A 22,931-nucleotide genomic window follows, 5' to 3' on the forward strand; every position below is an offset into this window, starting at 1 on the left:
TCGAGGTGCAATGGCGAAAGACGAAGCATTCGCAAGGTGGTCTTGGGGCCTTGGAGAGTCTTACCAGGGCTCCCACTTGGCAAGACAAGACAAGACAAGCCAGGGTTACCTCCTGTCTTGATCAAGTCAGCTGCGTCTTGAACAAGACGGTCTTATCTTGTGTTGTCTTGACATCTTGGCAAGGCGTCTTGCCAAGTGGGAGCCCTGAGTCTTACAGCCTGACCCGGCCCCACGAAGGGGGCGGTGTCTTGAAATTGCCAGATCAATTCAAGTTTGACTTCGTGTGTTAATAAGAATGTATTTTCTACAGGAATCCTCAGCCATCGTCTATGCACCGTTCTGTTTAGGCTGCTGCTCTGGTACGATGGTCAAAAGCTCCTGACCCAACACCGCCCTCTTTGCGTTCTCCATAGCATGCGCCTCCATCTGAGCCAACGTCTCCGTCGTGTGAGTGCCTAAATGAGGCACCAACAGAGCGCGCTCATTCTTCACGAGCCGCTCATCAATCAAGGGTTCCCGCTCGTACACATCCAAGCCAACTGCCGCAATACGTCCCTCATCCAACGCGACGGCCATGGCAGCCTCATCGATGATGGCTCCACGCGCCGTGTTCACGAGAACCACTCCGGGCTTCATCTTCGCTATCTCCTCGGCACCGATCAAGTGCCTCGTCTTCGCGGACAGGGGAACGTGTACGGAAATGATGTCGCTCTCGGACAACAGCTGATCGAACGATACGTAAGAAGCGCCGGCCGCCAATTCTTCCGACAGAGGATGCCGGTTGTGGTACACGGTCTTGAGGCCGAACGGATCTGCGCGTGCCTTGACCGCGCGCCCTATGCGACCCATGCCGAGGATGCCGAGGACCTTGCCCTGCGGGTCATGGCCAAAGTCGACACCTTTCTTGAATTGCCCGTTGCGCACTTTGCTCAAGGAAGGGTTGAGCTGTCTCAGGGCGCCGAGGAGAAGGAAGAGGGTGAGGTCGGCAGTGGCGGCGGTGACGGGATCCGGAGCGTATGTGACGGTAATGCCGCGCGCCGCAGCAGCGTGCACGTCGATCTGGTCGTAGCCGGCGCCATTGTGGCAGATGAACTTGAGTGATGGAGGCAGGTGGTCGATGAACTCTTTGTCGAAGTTGCCGGCAACTGCTCCGCTGGCTGATGTGCGGTAGATGACCTTGACATCATGATACTTTTGTCGGAGATCGGAGAAGAATTCCTCGCGAGAGGTGCTGGTCACGACTTCCGTAGCCGCTACTCTCCCGAGTGCCTCATAAGCCTGACGCGCATGCCGGACCGGGTTGAAAAATAGGATGCGTGGTAATCCAGTCATGTTGGCCGAGAATACAAGTTTCCCCTTGTACTGTCTGAGAAAACGAATTGAAATGTATATTCATCCCCAGACGTTCGCTTCATTTATTAAGTAAATGTTCTTAGTTCGGTTGAACTTTTAGGCGCAAGTCCACCCTGGCAACATTTTTAGCCATGCGTGGACACGTACCTAGACGCCAATCTCCCGGGAAAAGCGCAGAATATGTAGGTTTTTGCCGCACAGGGCTCCTCCTTGGCAAAACAAGACAAGATAGGCCGGAAGTGCCCCGTTCTTGATTAAGACAAGACGTCTTGCCAAGTGGGAGCCTTGTTGCCGCGTATAATTCATGTCTTTGCTTGTTAAATATGTAGGAAATTTTTTCGGAGAGAGCTCTTGTTCTAGGTTATTTACTAAAGACAATATAATCTCTTTTCACCAAGACCTTAAGATTGCTGCTATACCAGGCGATGGCATTGGTAAGGAAGTCATGCCGTTTACACAGTAGTCTGCGCTGTTTGAAGATCGAAGTCCGACTCGGCTCGGAGCTAGACCGCTATATCCGACTCTACTATACACCAGCCTACCCTCCCCCGCATTAATATTAGCACCAACAAGCTGTTCATTTTTCGTATTTGAGTCTTCAGCTCAGAGCGAAAAAAAAAAAGCCATGTGCTAAGCATAGAAAGATCTGAAGTAACAACAACTCCCGTCCCTAATGCGCACAACCGTCTTAACTGATGAGTAGAGAAACAATAGATAAACCAAAACACCAAAATGCATCCGCACAACCCACTCACGGGCTCAACCTCTGCACCTTCCATCCCGCCTCCTTCCCTTCCGCCTTTGTGTACCTAAACCGATCATGCAACCTGCTCTCCCTCCCCTGCCAAAACTCGACCTCACTCGGCACGATCCTGACGCCACCCCAAAACGGCGGCACGGGGATCTTCTCCTGGCCTTCAAATCTCCTCTCGACCTCCCTCACCCTCTCCTCCAACTCCTCCCTGCCGCCCTCCAACACCTCGCTCTGCCGACTCGCCCACGCGCCCACCCTGCTCCCCCGAATGCGCGTATCGTAGTACACCTGGCTCTCCTCCTCGCTCAGCCTCTCGACGCTCCCCTCGACCCGCACCTGGCGCTCCAGCCCCTCCCACCAAAACGTCAGCGCGGCGTGCGGATTGCTCGCGACGTCCTTGGCCTTGCGGCTGGTGCCCCAGTTGCTGTAGACGACGAAGCCGCGGTCGTCCAGCTCCTTCATGTACACGACGCGCGCCGAGACGCGGCCCGACGGCAGCTCGGCCGTGGCGAACGTCGCCGTCTCCGGGTGCGCGACGGCGGCGCTGGCCGAGGCTTGGCCGAACCAGGTGTGGAATTGCGTGAGCGGCGAGGGGGAGAGGTCGCCGAGGTCGAGCGCGCCTTTGTGGAATTGCGAGGCTTGCGAGGCGAGGGCGCCGCTGTCGCCCGGGGCGAAGATCAGCTTTTGTTTGGTCGTGGTGGTCGTCGTCGTGCCGTCGGCGGCGGCGGCGGCCGTGGGGTCGGGTTGTTGCTCCTTCGCGGTGTGGAGCATGGTTGCGGTGGAGGAGGAGAATTGAGCTGCGTGAGGGTACAGTCGTGCGAGTGGTTGTTGCGCTGCTGTTGAGTCGGAGTGCCGGAGGCGGGGCAGGATCGTAGTGGGGCGGAGGAGCGCGCGTCTGGCTAACGAGCTCATGCGGACGGAGCAGCAGCCCAGAGGTGAGGGTGAGTTATATATTGTCACTGGGCGAGGTGGTGCGATGTGGAGAGAGGTTGGAAGAAGGTTCGACGACTCATTGATGCACGACGTCGGATGACTTGCATTTTTGCAGTGTGTATGACGCGCTGAAGATCGCGAGACCAGCTGAGAGCTTGGGTCCAAGGGGTCCGTGCGCGCGCCTGGTCGTCAGGTCGTAGGCCCTTAGTTATCTAACCGCGCTAGAACTCCGCTTGAACCTTTTTTTGATTTTTACTACTATTAAACAGATCCGGACGGTATCAAGCGACTGGCTGGTAAAGAGCGATGAGGAAGAGATATGCCGAAGAATACCACGGAAGCCCAAGCGTCCCCATGCGATTCTATGCAAGGTATTAGAGTCATTCAATTGTAGAATTAGCCCTCCGGGCAGACGTACTACGCCTTTTAGCAATATAAATCACTTTCTAACTATTAATCGAAGTGTCAGTTTATAAGCGGAATAAGATCACTTGACAGATAGCCAGATTATCAGATCCCAGATGAAGTGCACTCACGTTTTTAGCAACTGAGAATACTGAAGCTGTAGAAAGCGTAGATACAATCCTTCGATGCAGACTATCGCGCGAATATGATAAGTTTCTGTAGTGGACCATTATGACCGAACACTAGAAGCGCCTTATTCGGGCAGGACCTGTACAATCGGTGCGGGGCTACCACGTGTCAGGCCAGCTGGTCTCCATCCCCCGTGGGGCCGGCGTGGACACAGCGGCGCTTCGCCAATGGGCTTCAGTTGCCCCGGATCGTTACCCTGGCATGTCACGCAACCAGATGCGGGGTAGTTGCATTGACAAGCTCCACATCGCCTGAACATTGTGCCGACTAATGATATCGAAGGAGCTTGAGCGAATTAAAGATTGCTGGGCGTGGGGGAACTTGAACAGCATGGCCTTATTGCAAACCAAGAATGTGCCCGACACTACTGCAATGGCGGGCTATATAGCCATTGACGGCAAAGTCTAATACGTCGTGCCAGGCGGCCATGTGTAGATTGTGCTATCTGGTTTCTCTTGATTTAGCTGTCACAGCCGACAGAGCTCTGTCTTTTTGCTGTTTTATTGCGGCCTCATTACGTAGTCTCTTTGCTGTGACGCGTGGCTAGCTGCGTCATTCGCCAGTGTGCGGTTAATAATTTAACCATAGCTTGCTGCAAGCAATTCAGTGGCCGTATTGTTTGCCGCCATTTGAGTCTCGACGTTCATCAATGGTTCTATTTGCGTCATTCCCGGGTAATTTATAGACCGCATCTTTGAATGACGCTGCAACTGCGCATAATATAAAGCGAACCAAATCACGCGGTCAACTAAAGAGAAGAGAACATACAGGTCCGTTATTCGCCAATGCGCTAACTTTCAGAGTATTGAAGCACCATCACCATGACCAAAGTGGCTGTCCTTGGTGCCTCCGGCCAGATTGGTCAACCTCTAAGTCTCCTCCTTAAATCAGTACGTCCTGCACGCGCCTTGAATTGAGCCCGACCACCTACCCTGCTAACCTCTTATCATAGAGTCGTCTGGTGACTGAGTTGAGGCTCTATGATATCGTCCACTCCGTCGGTGTTGCCACCGATCTAAACCACATCGACACACCAGCCAAAGTCAGCGGGTACTTGCCAGCAGACAATGGTCTTGAGAAGACCTTGACAGGAGCTGAACTCGTCATAATACCAGCTGGAATCGCGCGCAAGCCGGGCATGACCCGTGACGGTACGTGACGTAAGATAGAATACTTCCAGCCTCAAAGCCACTAACATTCCTTGCAGACCTCTTCAAGACCAACGCCAACGTCATTTCCGAACTGCTCTCTGGCGTGGCCAAGTTCTGCCCCACCGCCTTTGTCGCCATCATTACGAATCCAGTCAATAGCACCCTACCCATCGCCGTCGAGGTACTCAAGAAAGCCGGCGTGTATAATCCACGCAAGGTTTTCGGCGTCACGACCCTCGACGTCGTACGTGCGTCAACATTTCTCGCCCACATCTTGAGTGAGCAGGATCCGCAGAAATTCAAAGTCCCCGTGGTCGGCGGGCACTCCGGAGCAACCATCTTGCCCCTGTTCAGTCAAAGCCAACCGGCGGTCGACTTGACCAGAGAGCAGTTGGATGCGATAACATACCGTAAGTGGGATCTTTCTTGCATTCTGTGCTACGCCCTTCCCAATGGCTGATCGTGAACGGCTAGGCGTCCAATTCGGTGGCGATGAAATCATAAAGTCTAAGGCTGGCGCTGGCTCAGCCACCACTTGTATGGCATACGCCGGCTTTCGATTTGCACAAGCCATCATCAAAGCGTCGAAAGGCGAGTCTGGGATCATTGAAGAGGCATATGTCTACCTTCCTGGCGTGCCTGGAGGCGAGGAGATCGCAAAGAGCCTAGGCGTGGAGTATTTTGCAGTGCCAATCGAATTTGATTCAGAGGGCGCCAGCAAGGCGTTGCCTATTGGAAAGCTGTCGGCGTACGAGGAAGATTTGCTGAAGATTGCGGTAGAAGAATTGAAAGGCAATGTGGCCAAGGGTGAATCTCATGTCAGGGGAGCGGCTGCCTAGTTGAACGCAGGTCGAACCTCGAAACTTTATGTACATAGCTTGGATCTGCATATACCAATTCGATTGCATTACCGCCCTATAGGACACATGCGCTGCGATGGAAGAGAGTAAAGCTGCTTACAGGCTCTCTGCGAGTGTTCATCGGGTTGCACTCTTGACCTTTTCTACTTGCCGCTTATAGTTGCCGCTATAATTCCAATCCTCGCTTTAGTTTTGTTTAACAAATAAAATTAAAATAACCGTAATTAAGTTGCAGAGACAATGGCTCATTCTCTATTTACGTAAGGGGATCTACGGAATAAACGCCCATTAAATCTCTGGACAAGCCGCTGAAAGCTACATTGTAAACCTTGTGATCCTCTCAGTCTGTCTAATGGCTTTCAAGATCGGCGCGTGGCTCACATAGTCAAAACTGCTCATAAGATGGGTAGAATATCGGTCTAAATTGCTGTCCAACATACGAGTATCACGAGTATGAATTTTGTGGTTGGTTCTGACAATGTTTGAACCGTCTTCAATTGTCTTGGGCCCAATGGCGTTTCTGTTGCCTATTCTTATGAGTTTTGTAGCTGTCCTCGCAGTCTTTTAATGTCTGCGTGGCTGGCTTTGCAACAGCCACCTACAAGAAACTCCTGAAAACAACCTTTTTCGTACGATTCCTTCACTGCCCGGGAAAGCTGCAGCTCCCAAGGCTCCTGCAGTACAAATGAGCAAGCTATCATGGCATGATTATTGGGCTAGGAAACACCTGTATGTACTTACTTTCTGCTGGGTCTCCTCAGACGAAACATCCGGTCTTTCCCATTGTTTGGTCGTGGTGTTGTAGATTTCCCCATTCGTCCCATCAGGGTATAATACAAGGCTCGGGGATGCATCCAGCCTACCCGCCTTCTGTATCTTCCTGACAGCGTCCTCGAATTTCCGAATCAAACCCGGGAGCTTGTGCATCTTGGTACAGTTGATTCCAATACCCCACAGTCTGGAGCCATCATCAAGATGGTCTAGCATAGCCTCAACCACTTGATCAATCGTGCTGCCATCAGGAAGATTGTCGCCTTCACCCGGGAAGACGCATGAGATCCAAAGACGAGGACCGGGCTGGTTCGTGGTAATCCCAGCCGCGTGAGCTGCTCTTCTCACAGCCCGTATCTCATCCAGTCTTGGAAGCGTCTCGAACGCCACGTACTGCACCCTTTCCTGGAGTCTGTCCACTGCCGTGAAAAGATGCAGTCGTTCAAGGTGCCATTGATACAGATTCTCCTCCGTGTCGTGCTCTGCATCGTATTTTCCGCTGTATTCCTGTCCGGGGATCATGCTTGCGCCGTATGGCCCAAGGCTTAAGGCGAGCTTGGCCGATCCATGGCTGCTCGCTTTCTCTGCAATATCAATGGCCTTGGCCAGGAAAGATGGGATGGCGTCCTTCGGAATACCGTTCGGGAATTCAGCCGTCTTGGTCCTCGCAAAGCCCTCAACGGACACTTGGTAGGTTGCAGAGAGAAGCACGTCGGCGCCTGCTTCTACAAAATCTGTTTGGCAGGCAAGGAGTGTGTCCTGATTTTCGATAACGAAATGTGACGACCACAGTGGTTGTGCGTGATTAAACTTCACGCCGTATTTATCCTCCAGGGAAGTGCCAAGCCCACCGTCGAGGATCTGGACTGTTGCCATTGTGGGTGGATGTCTTGATGTGCAAGTATGTTGTCGTTGGCTGCACTGTACCTGACCAAATTATCTGACGCTATTTGTGTGGTTTGTGTGGAGGGGTAGCTTCGCTAGTGCCCGATATCGGAAGACGGTCCGTTAAGGCTTACAAAGTAATGTGCTCGGCGATGCGTCTCGTACTCGACTTGGAGCAAGCTGACTTAGGGCTTCAAATGCATTCGGATTTTTTTGCAAGTTCCGTCGGCTACGAGGCGAGCAGGTCCACAGGGAAAAGCCATAGCTAAATCGTTCAGTTCTGTATCCATACTACCATCTGATGCATTAATGAGGACATAACACTTACAAGATTTGAATCAATGAAGTTGTAAGACCAGCTCTGGATCATCCTTGGCGCGAGGATCCCGTTCTTGCTCCAACCCTGCAGAGGGCGCCGGTACCAACCTTCCAGCAAACCATACATTCATAAAGGTATGCTTGGTGACTTCACGATACTTCAAGGAGTCCAGAGCATCAAGTATTTCCCAGTGACGAAGATTGCCTTTGCCACATCACGTCCGTGTTTACATCTCCCCTATACAACGCCTAACCATGACAGCGGCCAATTGGAACAGCACCCCACCATTGATCCACGCTATCCATTTGAGGAGCGTCGATGTAAATGATGGTCTGTGTCGAGCTGCTTGTCCATGGGGAATTAGCAAATCAGCAGCTGAGAAACCCGGCCGACCCGGCCACGCCAGTAAGCAATCGGAACACATTTTGGAGGCTTACTGCATATGCCGATGCATATCTCTGATACTCAGCAGATGCATTTTGCAGCGTCTTCAAACCCGTAACGAAGCCCTCGGCATCGTGCGAAACACTCTATGGCAGGAGATGCGACTGAAGCATATTCTGAAACATATTCTGAAACACGGCCCCGCTGATAGCTACGCCGATGCTCATTTTGAGAGAGCGGAAGAAGGTGTACATTGAGACGACATATGCTGCGTTGCGTTCCTCGGCTATGGCCTGGATGGCGAAGTTCAGCGACATGAGGATGAGGCCGCGGCCGACGCCGACCAGAATGAAAATCATCTCCCAGCCGCATGTGGGTGTGTCGACATCGAGTACAATCAAAGTGTCGTTTTCGGCGCATGTGACCACCCAGCTAGACCAGACGGCCAATCGGAAGCGAGACAGCAATGGCGTTTGAGGCAAGTTGGGCGACGCAGCTGTAGACACTTGTGAAAGATGGGCCAATAAAGCCTCGGGCATTGTGCATCAAGCACGATGCTGATTGAGCCGATGATTTTTGCGGACTGGAGGAACTTTGAAAGGGGGAAGCTAGTGTTCAGGTTCTGGAATGTCATGCAGCTGCAAATGTTAGAGGCTAAAGGCTCGTAAGCACGGTGGTCATTGAGGAATATCCTTATGTCGGTTGCTACTATTTCATTACGTCTTTCAGTTCGTTGCTTTCGTTCCTGAGCAACTTTCCATGGATAGCCCATGAGAGAATGCAGATTCACTATTGATTCGCAACAGCAAATCCAGTAATTTCCCATCCAGGCAGAATCTGCGCAACATTCGACAGCAATAATCGGCATGGTCGGAGCGGACTGCGCAGGAACATGCCAGCAGGAATGCTTACTCAGGATCAAGATCGGCAGAAGCTAGGTCGTTGTTGGAAAACGTTATCCTTGACGCCACCACCGAGCCAACGTCCGATCCCATAACTCTAACAAACTCCATGACGATGCCTGGTCATACCGATACGAACCTCCCCGTCGATGGTCTGTACATGATGGAGACGACGTAGACGAGCGGTAGTCACTGCCACGAATCCGGACAAAAGGCACATGAGGAAGCCCGAAAACATTTTGATAACTTTAGACATGTCAGCACCCCCGCTGCCATGTTGCCAAATATGCAGCCCACCAAGATCATCTGGACTCGATCGGTCCTTACCCCTGAAACCTGTACTCTCCTTTCCATCGCCGTGGCCCACTATCAAAAGTTCCCCGTATCATTGATCGCTCTTCCCTGACCATTTGATAAGTCGCCACCCGCACGAGCCTGGATTTTCGCAGGGAAATTGACCTCAATCTATCTGTGCTCCGTATCATTCCGCATCACCTTCCTTCGCGTTGGCTGACTACCTATCGGTCAACCGGAAGTCTCATCGCGTTATCATCCGCTTATCCCCGGCGCTAGTGTCCGGAGCCGCAAATATCCCTGGGGAGCACCATCGGCCCGTTATATTGCCACGAGGTCCTAACGACAGTGGCGTGTTAGCCTCTAAACTACCGGCCGTTTATTCGGAACATCAGCTGCGCCACCGGGTAAAAACCTCCGCTTCCGCGTTGGATGTATAAAGTTTCATTGGCCGAGGAAAACGTATACTAAAGGGATGTTATCATGTAGCTTCCGAATATTGTTTAGGTCGCTTCGTGGCGCTTAACGTCGGCGGTTTTGAACGTCCTTCAGGATGAAAGCTAAACCCTAAATCAAGGGGGAAAGTAATTGCCGCTGCTGGTCGATTTAAAGGATGGGTTTCTATGCTGGTTATCGTAGGCCTATGGCTTAACGCTCGCTCTGCTGATTCCCAAGACCCCCACTATGGGCCTTTCAGCAGCCCTTCTCGAGCAGTGGGTAGAGTATCCCATTGGTGTTACTGTTTGTCTTTTACGCCTTTTTGCTCGTGTACGCGTTGTCGGCTGGGGGAATCTCTACTACGATGACCTTTTCGCCTTTCTCGCCATAGTAAGTCGTTTTATATCTAGAAGGAATCGAGAAAACCAGCTACCTAATTCCTTTACATATAGGTCTTCTGGACTGTTGAGACGGCGACGATATATCTCATGAGTGAGTTACACAGTTAGCACTTATTTATGGCCGCTAACGCTCTGAATAAAAGACAAATATGGCAACCTTATTGGACTTAACGATGAAAAGGCGGATGCCCTTACCGACGCGCAAGTGCACTCTCTTACCATAGGGTCTAAGGCAGTGTTTATAGCATGGCTGGCCTACCTCTGCCTTATCTGGTCGTTGAAAACCTCGGTTCTATTCTACTACAACCGTCTTACGTAAGTTTCATCAGGCCGTAGAGCCTTGCATTTGTCGGCCTAAGAGTGACCAGCTAAAATCTTTGCAGGAAAGGACTGAAAGAGCAAAGATTCATTAGGATACTCGGCTGGTTTGTCGGTCTTAGCTGGGCCGCGATGATGTTGCAGATCCTCCTTCAGTGCCGGCCGGTTCAGAGGAATTGGCAGATTAAACCTTACGTCGGAGGTAAATGTTCGAAGTAAACGTCTTCGACATAAGTTAACATCTGACGGACAGATGACTGCACTTTGACCTACGCTCGATACTATCTCCTCCTTATCCTCAATGTCTCGTGAGTCCCCTGTCGGTAGTCTCACAACTCTCAAACACACCAACCATACTGACACGGCTACTTGCTGCCAGTACTGACATAGGCCTCATGGCTTTCATTCCCGCCCCGATCCTCTGGAAAGCCCAGATTCCACTCAAACGCAAACTCCTGGTCGCACTTGTCCTCTTCTCCGGTATCTTCATCGTTGCCGCCGCCATCATCCGCTGCGTCATGTCTGTAAGCGACATCCGGCACATCGGCACCTCGGGCATCTGGGCCATCCGCGAGACCTTTGTGTCGCTCTTCACCGTCAACGCGCCCGCCATCAAGCCGCTCTTCTCGCGGAATCGCCACAACCTCGGCAGCAGCAACAAGTCCAGCAGCGCGGGGGCCAAGTATGGCAGCAGGAGCAACGGCACCACTATGAAAGTGAGCCGCCATACGGCGTGTGAAGTGGATGAGGTCGAGCTGCGGTCGGCGGCGCAGTGGAGCCAGAGTGGGAAAGATCACGAAAGCATACCGGATCTTGAGCGCGGAAGCAGCTCTGGAATCAGTATTGACGGTGTTCCGGCGACGAAGAATGATGGATTGCGGATCGAGGTCACACAGGGCTTTACGACGATCTCGGAGGCGGCACAAGGGTCACGGAGAGCAGAGGAGCCGCGGTCGTGGAGCGAAGTGGCAGGGCATACAATGCATGATAATACGAGGACGCGAGAAGGGTGGACGTAAATTGGGGAGAGGGGCCGTAGGATACCGTTCCCGGCACCTGCTACGAAAGATTAGGGATGAAAACATTTATATCAGTCTAGTCAAATTTAATATACGCTTATTGATAGATCCTGCAGCACAGCTCCAGCATATGCGGCCAATGCAGACCGTCCTCTGAACAACTCCGGGCGCGGAACCGGATCGGTCGCTCCATGGACTCCCCAGACTACTATGGCCACTGCAGTAAAGACTCCCACAACGAGGAGAAAACCTCCGGTCCAGTACATGTTCAATAACTGGTGCTTCAGTAGTCTGTGTTCAGCATACAGCCGTATCACGAAGGGGACAACGAGAAAGCCAATTCCACAAAACTGAAAGTTGATGTAAAATAGCTAGCGCCACGCCGATCGGTCCATGGACACTCCGCTTAGCAATGACGCAGTGATAGATCCAATAGCCCATGACAACAGGTTGATTCCATCGAAGGTTAGTCATTGACGTAAAGGGATGACGTCGGTGACCAAACACGTCCGACAGGGTCACAATGAAAGGTTGGAAAAGTGCCTCTGTCAGGAGGCATGATGTACCCACCCAGAAATTTCAATTGCGTCGCCATCAAGAGAGCAACGCTAGAGTTACGATTATCATCCATTCTACTTTCCCCGCCTTCCACTCTTGCTCCGGGGGGGTTCTTCTCTATTTCTTCTCCTCTTCTTGTCTAACGGTGGGCTTGCGTCTGAATCTCACGCATTTGCCTTCTCTATTGTTGACATGGTTTGTTTTGGGGAAAGGAGAATGATGAGAGAAAAATAAATAAAGAGTATTGAATAGCGAGGATTTAAGTCTTTTCACTAACCTTAAGCCAAGGCAAGCCTCTGGCTTATAAGAAAATTCCGCGGTGTACGCTATCCTTTCTTGCAATATTTACAACCCAGGAAAGAGCCAATGTTCCAATTAACTAGTCGTGCAATAGGAAGAGTTCAAATGCTGTGACGACAACTATAGAAGTGCTTACAATGTAGCGAATAGTTGGACAAAGGAATCCCGACCTTGAAATTCCATGTAGTGCAGAAGGTTGGGCGGAGACGGCACCTATTGTGGCACTACGGAAACTTTGAGCCTCGGAGTGAGTGTGCACTGCCCCCTCGAATTGAGGGCTTGACGAGCTTAGAGTAGGAGGCAATGTGGAAGCTTATCGAGAAACAGTGTGCTACGCTGAACCTCTGGAAAGTGGGTAGAGTTGTCGAGGGAGTATACCAAAGTAAGCTACGCAGCAAGTCCCCAAGAACCACACTCGTTTACAGCAGATAGGACCTTCGTAGTCAATTCCAGTCATTGATTTCTACTCTATCTTATATACTTTCCCTGTCTGACTACCGCTGTTGTCCTCTATACCTTTGTTCAGCAACAACCTGGTAGCGGTTCCTCATCGCTCGGATTTCCTCTTCCAAACTCCCTCGTCCCCGTGCTTAATCTCAACTGTCTGCGCCAGATCCATCTTCGCCATCTATGACACGCAAGCATGGCGGTTCACTTCCCAATCTTGGCAAGCACCTGCCTGGCTACCTCGCTGCTCGGCTCCTCCAAGCTTTTGGATGAGGGCCAGTGACGGGCAGGACTGTTTCCAGGACTCGCCGCGAGGAGACGTTAGATAGGATTTTGAGTCCCAGCCATATTGCTTCTGGGCTTGTATGAAATTCCATTGAAGCCTCTGTTGCAAGCCAATGCACATTGCATCTTTGTCCCCCAGAAAGCCAAGCTGCCGGGCTATCTACTCCTTGTCCTCTTCCGTGACGTCGAAGACCGGCATGCCCTTAAGAGCTTCGGGAACTCGGAACTCCGGGTCACGGCAGTTCGCAGTAGTCGCAACGGCGTCGAACCAGGTAAGGACCGGGCGACAGGCGACGGGCAAGATGATCTCGCAAAAGACTCGCTCACCAGAGGACAAGATCGGGTACTACCTCTATCCCCTCATTTGGCATGCTTCTCTCACTTGACCTAATCCAGTGAAGGCTCAGAATTCAGACTAAGGTCGCAAGCCCAACTTTTTCAGCTTGCAGCAATTGGAAGCCTTGTTTCTTCCTTCAACGGCCTGGTAAACCATGCGGTTTACTGAGTACAACAACGAAGCCCGTGGATGATTATTACGCCAGGTGAGTAGCCCAGCGTCCAAACATTGCTGTCTGCCGGGAAGCTCTGGTTGGGGGAGAAGTGAAGAGTTTGGTGGTTGTTGCTTTTCGACAGCTTGTTCCAGCCCTCAGATGATTGAGGAGTTTGGAGTCGTTCAAGTGTGCCGGTTGAAGTGTGTAAGTAAAACGGGGGATGCCTGGTCGGAAGTCCGAATGCATCTTTCTGTCATCTGTAGCGACAACACTATTAGTTTTGAGAGCGATTTTCCTCCAGGTCCCCGCTCCGTGTGTGGTTGTTTCGCTCGTTCATTGTGAGGTGCAACCGGCCATGCTCAGAGATCGGCCATGGCGTGCTGCTTGAACTTCTTGTTCGCGCGATCGGGCGCCCTGTTCTCGAACTGCGAGCCATGCAGCTCAAACACCAGATTCCTCGGTTTCTCGGCGGCATCGTCCCGGGACGCAAGTGGGATCTCGAAGCGGAAAATCGTGTGCTCCTTCGGAATCGCTGCTTCAAGTTAGCTCTCACCTTCACTCCGCAAAGCCGCTCTAACCCGCGCAAAAACAAAGAAAACTCACTCTTCACCTCATTCCCCCTCGTTATCACCTCAAACGTAAACTTCGTATCCTTAACCACAATGCCCCTCACCCCCACCCTCCCCACACACCGACACCTCACCACCTCCACCTCAGCCCCATGAAAATCTGCACTCGCCAGCTTCGGCCCCACGGCGGCGGGTGTGACGTAGTCGCCACCATTCTCCTTCAGCCCCAGCACCTCCCGCACATAGCCTACCCACATCCGATGCAGCCCCTCGAAAACCTCGTACCGCCGCTGCGCCTTTGGTATCTCGTACAGCCCCAGCGCGCGCTTCTGCCGCGCGGACAAAGGTGCGGGCTTGCTGGCGGATGACTTGTGGCGGCGCTGCGCGGCGAGGCGCTGGCGTGCGGCTTGTCGCTGGCCGCGCGCATTGGTGGGATCGGGCGAGGTGGGGCGGAGGAGGAGCGGTTTCCTTTGCACGCGGTCGGTGTAGATGCGGAGGGTGGTGTCGGGGGAGTGGGCGCGCGAGAGGAGCGCGTGCGAGGGATTGTCCTTGGTGGTGGTTGGCGCTGGCGCGGCAGTGGTGTCGGGCGGCGTGGTCATGGCGCGTTCGTTAGTCGATGGGTGGAGGTGCAGAGAAGCTGTAGGTAGGGTGGATGCACGACGTGACGGAGCGCGCGAAGGCGGGCGGGGCGAATGCGTGCGCGGGAAGGTGTGAAGAGTTCGAGATATTTTTGAGTCGCAACAGCTTGGACCCCGCGGCGTAGAGAAATAAGCTTCGGCCGAAGCTCTGCCGAACAGGCGTTGCTTATCGATAAGCAGACGCTCTCGAAAAATGTCGGAGGTTTTGCGCCGCCGCAGCACCTTGCGATCGCAACACAGCTCCCTACACCTTGCGATCGCTACACAGCTCCCTGCGCCGGACTCTGCAGGCCAGTCTTCAACCGCTAAAATGCCGAAAGCCGCCAAGAACAAGAAGAATGCCGCAGGGTCAGGCGGCCCGTACGCCGCCGCCGCCGCCAAGTCGAAAGCCGCCAACGCCATCTTCAAATTCAACACCGACCTTGGCCAGCATATTTTGAAGAACCCGGGTGTCGCACAGGCAATTGTAGACAAGGCAGACCTCAAGCAGAGCGATGTATGTCTGAGTTCTGACCCGCTGGACTTCTCCGCTAACAGCTTCAACCTAGGTCGTTCTCGAAGTCGGTCCCGGTACCGGTAACCTGACGGTCAAGATTCTCGAGAAGGCAAAGAAGGTCATCGCCGTGGAAATGGATCCGCGCATGGCGGCAGAGGTCACAAAGCGTGTACAGGGCACGCCGGCGCAGAAGCGGCTCGAGGTGATCCTTGGCGACGTGATCAAGACGCCGCTGCCGTACTTCGACGTCTGCATCTCCAATACGCCCTACCAAATCTCGTCGCCGCTCACTTTCAAGCTGCTCGCGACACTGCCCGCGCCGCGCACTCTCATCCTTATGTTCCAGCGCGAGTTCGCCATGCGCCTGCTCGCCAAGCCCGGCGACAAGCTCTACAGCAGGATCAGTGTCAACTGCCAGATGTGGGCCAAGGTCGACCACATCCTCAAGGTCGGCAAGAACAACTTCAACCCCCCGCCCCAGGTCGAGTCGTCCGTCGTCCGCATCGTGCCAAAGAACCCGCGCCCGCAGATCAGCTACGACGAGTGGGATGGGCTGCTCCGCGTTTGCTTCGTCAGGAAGAACAAGACGCTCAGGTCGAGTTTCTTCGGAACGTCCAGCGTCATGGATATGCTGGAGGCCAACTACAGGACTTTCTGCGCCCAAAACGATATTCCGCTGGACGACGGACCGCTCGACCCTAACGACGCTACTATGGAAGTTGAGGAGGAGCAGGAGGAAGAATGGAATGGCATTGATGAGGATATGGATATTGAAGAGGACGACATCCCCGCATTTTTCAAGGAGGAGGCAGCTGAGAAGGCGAAATTGAAGAAGAGCCTTACGCCAAGGAAGAAGAAGGGCAAGGTTGCTGAACTAGTGCGCGAGAAGGTTCGCAGGGTGCTTGAGGATGAGACGGATCTTGCGGAGAGGCGTGCGAGGATGTGTGAGGAGGGCGATTTCCTGAAGCTGTTGTATGCCTTCAACAAGGAGGGTATTCACTTTAGCTGATTGCTACGGCATTTGTTGTCCATGCGATTTGCGAGCATATGCGGCGTTAGTGGGTGGTCTTGGTGGGGAAAAATGGCGTTACCTGGCTGGCAAGTAGATACCTTTTTCGTTGTGCACTTGAATGCTGTTGCTGGTGATAGTTGTGAAATGCGTGTGGATTGGCATTGTGAGCGAGAGGAAGGGTCGCCTGGGGGGAGTCCCTATCCTTTGTCGGTATTGTACACGTGATATGCAACACACACCCTCACAAGCTTGCTTCTGAAAGGAAGCTCATGATCCTTGGCGTGATGTTGAGCCTGCTATGTCCTGCCTTGCCTTGCCATGCCATGCCGTATCTTGCATGCCTGCGCCGCACCGTGAGTCGCTCGTGTTGTTTTAAGTTCAGTATCACCACCGACTTCGTCGGAATTATACTAACTGTTTAGTCCGCGATCTCCTCTATCAAAAACGGCGGAACCGTCGTTCTTATTAGACTGGGGGCTACCAGTGTCGAAATTGAAACAAATTCCTTTGTTACGCGGAGCATCACAGTGAAGGCTTCGATCGGCACGTCAAAAGAAGACACTTAATCGAGATGAAGAGGGGCGAGAACGTAAAGCCAAAAATACAAAAGCCTTCAACGCAATCGATGGAATGAAAAGGACAATAATGCGCCGACAACCCTTCCCGACTGCAACCAGCTGCCTAGTGCCTCGGCCGATAGTTGCTAATCTAAGGTCTAAGATCCATTGCAGAATATCTAGGTAAGTTTCTACTTGATATATGTTCTTTTGCGAAGTTCAAATACTCACAACGCCAAAAATCTAATTCATGGGATAACTCCACAATGACACATGGCATTGACGTCCAAGAAGCTGCATCTTCCTTCTCACGGTCGTACCTTCTGCTGAGTAACAATTTTGCCCCCATGACACGTCAGGGTGATGAGGTGGCTCAACGTTGGCCATAGGGCCCCTTCCTTTTTTTTTAAAAAAAAATAAATAAAAACCGACTTTCAAACTTTCAAGACATCTATACAATGTTAAGAGATGCTCATTCAGAAGCCTAAACCGCAAAGCTGATAATCTCTCCACAAAGTATATCAGACATCCATCCATTGTGCCCCTCCGAACCCGATCAACATCACCATCCGCCTTAGCTTTGACACGCTTTCTGGCACCGGATCGACCCGGCGATTTAAAACGCAAAGCGCTACAGTGACGGTAATCCGACCGCGCTCCCGAACGAGAAAGAGAGAAGGGTGTGGACAACGTCGGAAGTGACATACCACTCAATGAAGTGAACACAATACAGGATCTTAAGGACAGACTTCCGGCTCGGACGATTCAGCACTTGAGGAATCGGAGCGTGCAGCATCACGCCGCGACCCGGGGGCATATGGGCAACCGACACAGCAGATGTTTGATCCGTCGACCTCAACATCAATGCTTTTTTCACCAACTTCTACAATTCAGACGGAACGCTCAACTTGGCAATCTATGGGTTGGAGAGCTTGCGCTATGTTGTTTTCCTGTTTCAATACGGTATATAAATCCCATGCCTGAGCAGCTTAGTCATCTCTCAACCCCAAGCATAGGTGGATCACCGCCTATTGCCTATACTGCTCTCCGCTTGGTGTAGTTGGTTTATCACGTTTGACTGTAATATCTCGTTGCCATCAAAAGGTCCCTAGTTCGATTCTGGGAGCGGAGACAACCAACCGTCTCTTTTGCGTTCTCTTTTGCCGTTTCGATGGCATGCACGGACAATGTGGAGATTGGCGATGTGAAATTTTTGTTCGCGACCGCCTAGACCTTCCTTTTTTGGGCAAGCACCGAGGCGGACTCAAAACAATAAGATACCAACAGGCAATGCGTGATTGGAGCCGGCATGAAGAGGGGCACTGTCGACAGCTATCGGCTGTAGCAATATGATGCTCACCAGTTGGAAAGAAATTATCCAGAAGATGCCGCCTGGAGTAGATGGAATTTACACCACAGGCTGAGAGGGTAAGCAGCAATACAAACGAGAAGGAAGAATATTCCCATGCTTGCGAAAGATTACTCTATTTTATATCACAACCATGAGCAATAAGTATATAAAACGATCTATATTTTAGGTTACTACCGCAGAAAACAAAACAGGCTCATACTGGCAGACGTGTAGGATTTCAAGAAATCGGGACATTGTTCATGAGAGCTATGGTAGTTGGCCGTTACGGAGGAATCCACCCCGTTTGCTCCATCGGCCAGCGAATGTAAGTTTTTGCGGGGTCCGGTAAAGCCTCATAAATGCCAGAAATGAGATGGTAAGTCCACCCAGAAAGCACCCAAAATCCAGACATTTCATCCAAAAGCACCACATAGTACGCAAGAATAGTCAGCGCCACTGGATCCTCCTGCTGCATACAGGAGATGAAGCCGTCTGAAAGCCTCATGATCCAGATAAAGATGATTGAACTTAACCCACGGGTGTCGCTGTCATGCTTTTGTGTGCGATACAAGCCGATGTAACAGCGGGAAAGATCGTCGACGGCCACTTTGTATGTCTCGTACTTGGGATGATGGAGCCCGAGACGGTCATCACATAGCTTTCGCAGAGCAGCTATCGGCTCAGGGTCAACAAGCTCATTCGGCCGAGCGAAAACATCGACCTTCCGAAAAGTAACGTCGAAGTAGTCGGCAAGGGCCCCATTCTGCATTGTATTCAAGCCGAGCTCAAGGAATGACCGGAAGCCCTTGCGGTAGGTTAGCCACTCTGACGCCTCGCCGAAAAAAAGGTAGTCACGAGGCGCCGGCCCTTTGGCAAGTTTGTATATGCAGGATAGTTTTGAGAAGATATAAAATGCCGTGTGGCTTTCGTGGTTGACTTTAGAGACCTGGGAGGTGGCGAGGAAGAAGGCGTGGTTCCAATGTTGTTCCGCTTTTGACCTGAGTTCCCCCCGGTCCGGTTTGAAGCGAGAGAGGTGTATGGCAGATAGGGCGAGGGTGGCATGAAGGACGAATGGGTAAGAAAGTCCGACTTCTGGGATCATGACTTTCCAGAATGCGCTCACGCTGTCCGCGCTAGAAACGAATCTCGCAATGGATGGTGCCGTAGAGTTCTCCCATGTATGCAACAGCTCCAGGTCAATGAGGTCAAATGTTGCAGGAAGTGAGCTCTGAGCTAAAGAGGGAGCGGAATTGGCAACTTCAACAGAACGGGAAGATGTAGCAGCTGGCAAGCAGAGAGACCCAGAAGAAGCTGCTTCTGCTGAATGGTGTGATGGTGACGGTTCTCCAAGTCGGGGCTGGTCTGATTCGTTCTCGTACTCGCATTTGATATCCCGCTTTTCACAATTCGTACATGCAGGTTTCTGCTCGTCACACTTGGCAGTATTAGCCAGGTTCGCAGAACAAGGTGCCTGTCGCATCCCTGACGGGCTCTGATCCGGGCTCACCCTGTTGGCAGTGTTGCCAGGAACACGAAATCAACGCACCAGAACAGTCTCCATTACAGGTCATTGATAATGCGAGGGATTGCTCTTACCTTAATTCTTCGCCGCCTGCAGAACGTGCATCCTGTTCGCGATTTGCGGTGGGTCCGCCGTAAAGCTTTGCTAACTTTACTGCTCATGGAGGGCTACCTATTACTCCTTACGATGCTCTACAGAGCAGGTGTTGTGCGTGTTTGAAGAAGTGTTGCCTGACTCAGACGCATTGCTGTTATGAAGTGGCCGGAGTTGCGAAAGGAGAGTTGTTGCCTTGGGAGCGCACAGATCAAGCCTCTTTACTCTTAGCGTTATTATGTAATAGAACCCATCCAATGGCGAAGTCCTTAGCCCTGACGCGACCGACGTTAGTCATCAGGCACTACGGAAATGGGCCAACGTGCTTGCTAGCATCACAGAAACCTACACAAAATTTGAATGGACATGATAAGTAAAAGCAAGCACAGGTCAAGCTTCTTGAATGTTCAGTTATTTTCTGTGGCTGAAATTGATATTCGTATCGGGACAGTTGCTTGAACCATACATGAAGATACTGATCACTTTAATTCAGTTTGCAGAAACATTTGTACTAGGGGGAAAAAAAGAAGCATCGTAGGCTCATAATACCCTTTTCACTTCAACCTCGCCTCGTGCGCCTTATACACCGCTATCTAGTGCATCCTCGCCCGGTGTTCTTTCTCCTCAGCCTTAGCCTTCATCATGCTTGCCCATCCCTTGTACCTGGGATCAAACTCGGGTACCCAGTCAGATCTGTCTATACATAGCTCAAAGAGCGCATCCCAAATTCCTGGATCGCCTGGATCACTCTGCGCTTCTCGATAAGATGTGTCTCGGGGTATAGCTCGTTCACGCTCCTAAGGTCTGCAGCGAGCCTTTCAATCATCTGCCTTCAGCGCTTGGGTGCGCAGTATTCCCTGGAAGTTCATGCACCTCCGGCCTTCTTCCCTCGCCATCCATCTCCGCAAGCCTCTGGACCCCGTCCAGCTCCGCAACCGTCTGTAGACCGTCCATCTCCGCGATCGTCTGCGAACTGTCTGCCTCCGCAACTTTCTGCAGGCCATCTATCTCCACACAATGTTCCTGGTCACCATGCAGCTCCGCTCCGTACGTCTTTGCTGGTTCCAGTTCGCTCACTTCCGCACCCTCGGTTGCGAGCTCTGCGCCCTGAACAGTTGCCCCGCCCTTTGCAGATGACTGAATATCCAGCTCGGATGGCTTTTCAGCCCTATCACCAGCGTTATCACGGCGGTAACGGCGGCGATACTGCACAAAGATAGCGATGGTGAGGACGACTGAGACGGCTACAGCGCCAACGACAATACCAACGATGGCTCCAATACTGAGAGAAGAATTGGAACTGGACTCTGACTGCTCTGTGCTGGACGTTGTCTCGTTGTTAGAGCTTGGCGGGCGGATGGGAACGAGGTTCTGCTCTGCGCTGTCGTCCCATCTGCGTTGAGAGAGCTCGAACTTGTTTTCTTCGTAATCGGCAATGAGGTAGGCTTCCTGCATGAACGCACGACCTAGCGTGTACTGCCCCCCAGAATCAGTAATGAAGTTGAAATAAGCCTTGCATGTATGGCATTGTGCAACTTACTTGTGTGTCGTTTGCAGCTCGTTTCAGTGGAAAGTATGGCTGCGACTCTGACGCCAATGGCCATGATGCTGTTAGGTCGAACGCACTGTAAGGGAACACAATATCAACAGTCGATCCACCCGATAATGTGTTCCCCAGTTGAAATGTGACATTTGCGTTCTCGGCAACCAATGAGTCGTGCAATGTTGAATTGAGCATGTACATCTCCGACGTCTCATTCCACGAAATTCCGAAGGCTTCTTCAAAGCGGCGGCATGCCTCCACAGGCAACCAGATATTCGGCTGCGATGAGTCGAGCACTGCGAGAATTCCGTTGGGTAGTAGGTCAGTTCTTGTGTCGTCGACAATCTTGGTAATCGATTGAACCGCCACGACGAGTTCACGACCCGCGTTGTCGGCAAAGTTGCAAGAAATAGACGAAGAACCGTTCAATGACGCATCATAGCCGCCGAAAACCATTGAACCGAGGGCATTCCTCTTGGTTTTTGAACGTGCATATGATCCGGCGGTGAAGCTGTAGGTGAGGCTCGGTATTATGTTATTCGTTTTCAGTTGAGAAAAAAAGCTAGGTTGCTGGGTGCGAGTTGTTAGTCAAGGTCGAAGTAAACTAGAAGATCAGCCACTCACCGGATCGTTGAGACTCGAAGAATTGCTATTCTCGACGGTGAAGTTTGTTGGGCGAGGGCTGACTCCAAACTGTCCCAAGTAGAAGTTTGTCGTTGCGATGCCTGCCACTACCGTGCGGTTTAGTGACACGCCACCACCTCCGTTGAAAGATAAGCCAACGGTATCAAAGCCATACATTCCATTCTGGCATCTTGTGGTGAGCTGCAAGTTCCAATATGTCAACGCGGTAGTCTCACAATGTACGTACACCATCGATACCCAGGTTCATCAGGACCAGCGTGGCAAGCGCATAAAGCCCCGTGTTGTTCCAGATCTCGGTGGTGGATTGCCATGTGGATGAATCATTGTAGGTGAACAAGCCTCCTCTCAAATCAGGGCATTCATTAACATTTGGTGCGGAATCAGGACAGCCTTCCGGAAGGACGACCCAGGTCTCTTGACCAGTGATGGAGACGAAAGTCCGGACTTGCTGGGAAGGGGTTCCAACTTGTAGTACAAAACTCGACCACGGCCCGTCGTTGCCTTCCCTATGCTGCGTCAATAGGTCGGTTTTTCATAACTGTAAACCGCGGCTGTTACCATTGTTGGCTTGCCTGGACAACGACCGGGGCTGGTGCAGATGCTCTGGTCGATAAATCCCGTCCGGACGCAAAGACGCCAAGAACAAAAAATGCTAACAAGAAGAGCACGAGAAGACCTCGTGGCTTTGATGTGCGGGCCATTCGGTGCAAAAGGGACAGAATGACAAGAAAGAGCGCAGTGCGGCACTTCAAGGGTAAAATGGAAAAGCTATAGTAATCGCTTCCTATTCATCAAGGCCCACTCAAGGCTGCGTTTCCGTCCGATATTGGAAAATGCTACTTCGTATTCCAGGCTTATGGCTTCATGCAAGGGGGGAGTTGACAAGGATGGTGGCTTAGGTTGGGGGCCATTCTTACCCAATGCTCTTAGCGGCCCATCGTGCCAAGATGAAGGAAAAAGAAGTCCGGTATCCTTTAAATTATTTCGGAGTGTCTTACACATGGTGCATAGCCGCTTCCGGATGCCTAGAGCACAACAGTAAGCAGCC

General features: G+C 51.9%; 8 protein-coding genes across 8 annotated transcripts; 3 read left to right on the top strand and 5 right to left on the bottom strand.

Moving 5' to 3' along the window:
* Positions 1-327: 327 nt before the first annotated feature.
* LTHEOB_10997 (2-hydroxyacid dehydrogenase) lies at positions 328-1,332 on the bottom strand (the record flags this gene model as incomplete). The annotated part of the gene is made up of 1 exon (XM_035507703.1): positions 328-1,332. One exon carries the CDS (start codon positions 1,330-1,332, stop codon positions 328-330), a length of 1,005 nt encoding a protein of 334 aa, XP_035366928.1.
* A 772-nt stretch (positions 1,333-2,104) lies between these two features.
* On the bottom strand, positions 2,105-2,878 carry LTHEOB_10998 (Pyridoxamine 5phosphate oxidase; the record flags this gene model as incomplete). The annotated part of the gene is made up of 1 exon (XM_035507704.1): positions 2,105-2,878. The coding sequence occupies one exon, from the start codon at positions 2,876-2,878 to the stop codon at positions 2,105-2,107; it is 774 nt and encodes a 257-aa protein (XP_035366929.1).
* Positions 2,879-4,455: 1,577 nt separating this feature from the next.
* LTHEOB_10999 (malate dehydrogenase) lies at positions 4,456-5,624 on the top strand (the record flags this gene model as incomplete). The annotated part of the gene is made up of 4 exons (XM_035507705.1): positions 4,456-4,524; positions 4,587-4,785; positions 4,842-5,195; positions 5,260-5,624. The coding sequence occupies 4 exons, from the start codon at positions 4,456-4,458 to the stop codon at positions 5,622-5,624; spliced, it is 987 nt and encodes a 328-aa protein (XP_035366930.1).
* Positions 5,625-6,353: 729 nt separating this feature from the next.
* Positions 6,354-7,292, bottom strand: LTHEOB_11000 (Homocysteine s; the record flags this gene model as incomplete). Its single annotated transcript, XM_035507709.1, has 1 exon — positions 6,354-7,292. The coding sequence occupies one exon, from the start codon at positions 7,290-7,292 to the stop codon at positions 6,354-6,356; it is 939 nt and encodes a 312-aa protein (XP_035366931.1).
* Positions 7,293-9,884: 2,592 nt separating this feature from the next.
* LTHEOB_11001 (uncharacterized protein) lies at positions 9,885-11,376 on the top strand (the record flags this gene model as incomplete). Its single annotated transcript, XM_035507710.1, has 6 exons — positions 9,885-10,028; positions 10,091-10,130; positions 10,183-10,354; positions 10,423-10,559; positions 10,611-10,665; positions 10,737-11,376. The coding sequence occupies 6 exons, from the start codon at positions 9,885-9,887 to the stop codon at positions 11,374-11,376; spliced, it is 1,188 nt and encodes a 395-aa protein (XP_035366932.1).
* Positions 11,377-13,816: 2,440 nt separating this feature from the next.
* LTHEOB_11002 (Ribonuclease p complex subunit) lies at positions 13,817-14,625 on the bottom strand (the record flags this gene model as incomplete). The annotated part of the gene is made up of 2 exons (XM_035507711.1): positions 13,817-13,989; positions 14,061-14,625. 2 exons carry the CDS (start codon positions 14,623-14,625, stop codon positions 13,817-13,819), a joined length of 738 nt encoding a protein of 245 aa, XP_035366933.1.
* Positions 14,626-14,974: 349 nt separating this feature from the next.
* LTHEOB_11003 (Dimethyladenosine transferase dimethyltransferase) lies at positions 14,975-16,169 on the top strand (the record flags this gene model as incomplete). Its single annotated transcript, XM_035507712.1, has 2 exons — positions 14,975-15,160; positions 15,213-16,169. 2 exons carry the CDS (start codon positions 14,975-14,977, stop codon positions 16,167-16,169), a joined length of 1,143 nt encoding a protein of 380 aa, XP_035366934.1.
* Positions 16,170-20,517: 4,348 nt separating this feature from the next.
* Positions 20,518-22,444, bottom strand: LTHEOB_11004 (Acid protease; the record flags this gene model as incomplete). The annotated part of the gene is made up of 5 exons (XM_035507713.1): positions 20,518-21,171; positions 21,236-21,808; positions 21,863-22,063; positions 22,110-22,394; positions 22,442-22,444. The coding sequence occupies 5 exons, from the start codon at positions 22,442-22,444 to the stop codon at positions 20,518-20,520; spliced, it is 1,716 nt and encodes a 571-aa protein (XP_035366935.1).
* Between the last annotated feature and the right edge of the window lie 487 nt (positions 22,445-22,931).

The sequence above is a fragment of the Lasiodiplodia theobromae genome (assembly GCF_012971845.1).
Source record: "Lasiodiplodia theobromae strain AM2As chromosome Unknown scaffold_43, whole genome shotgun sequence".
NCBI classification, from domain to species: domain Eukaryota; kingdom Fungi; phylum Ascomycota; class Dothideomycetes; order Botryosphaeriales; family Botryosphaeriaceae; genus Lasiodiplodia; species Lasiodiplodia theobromae.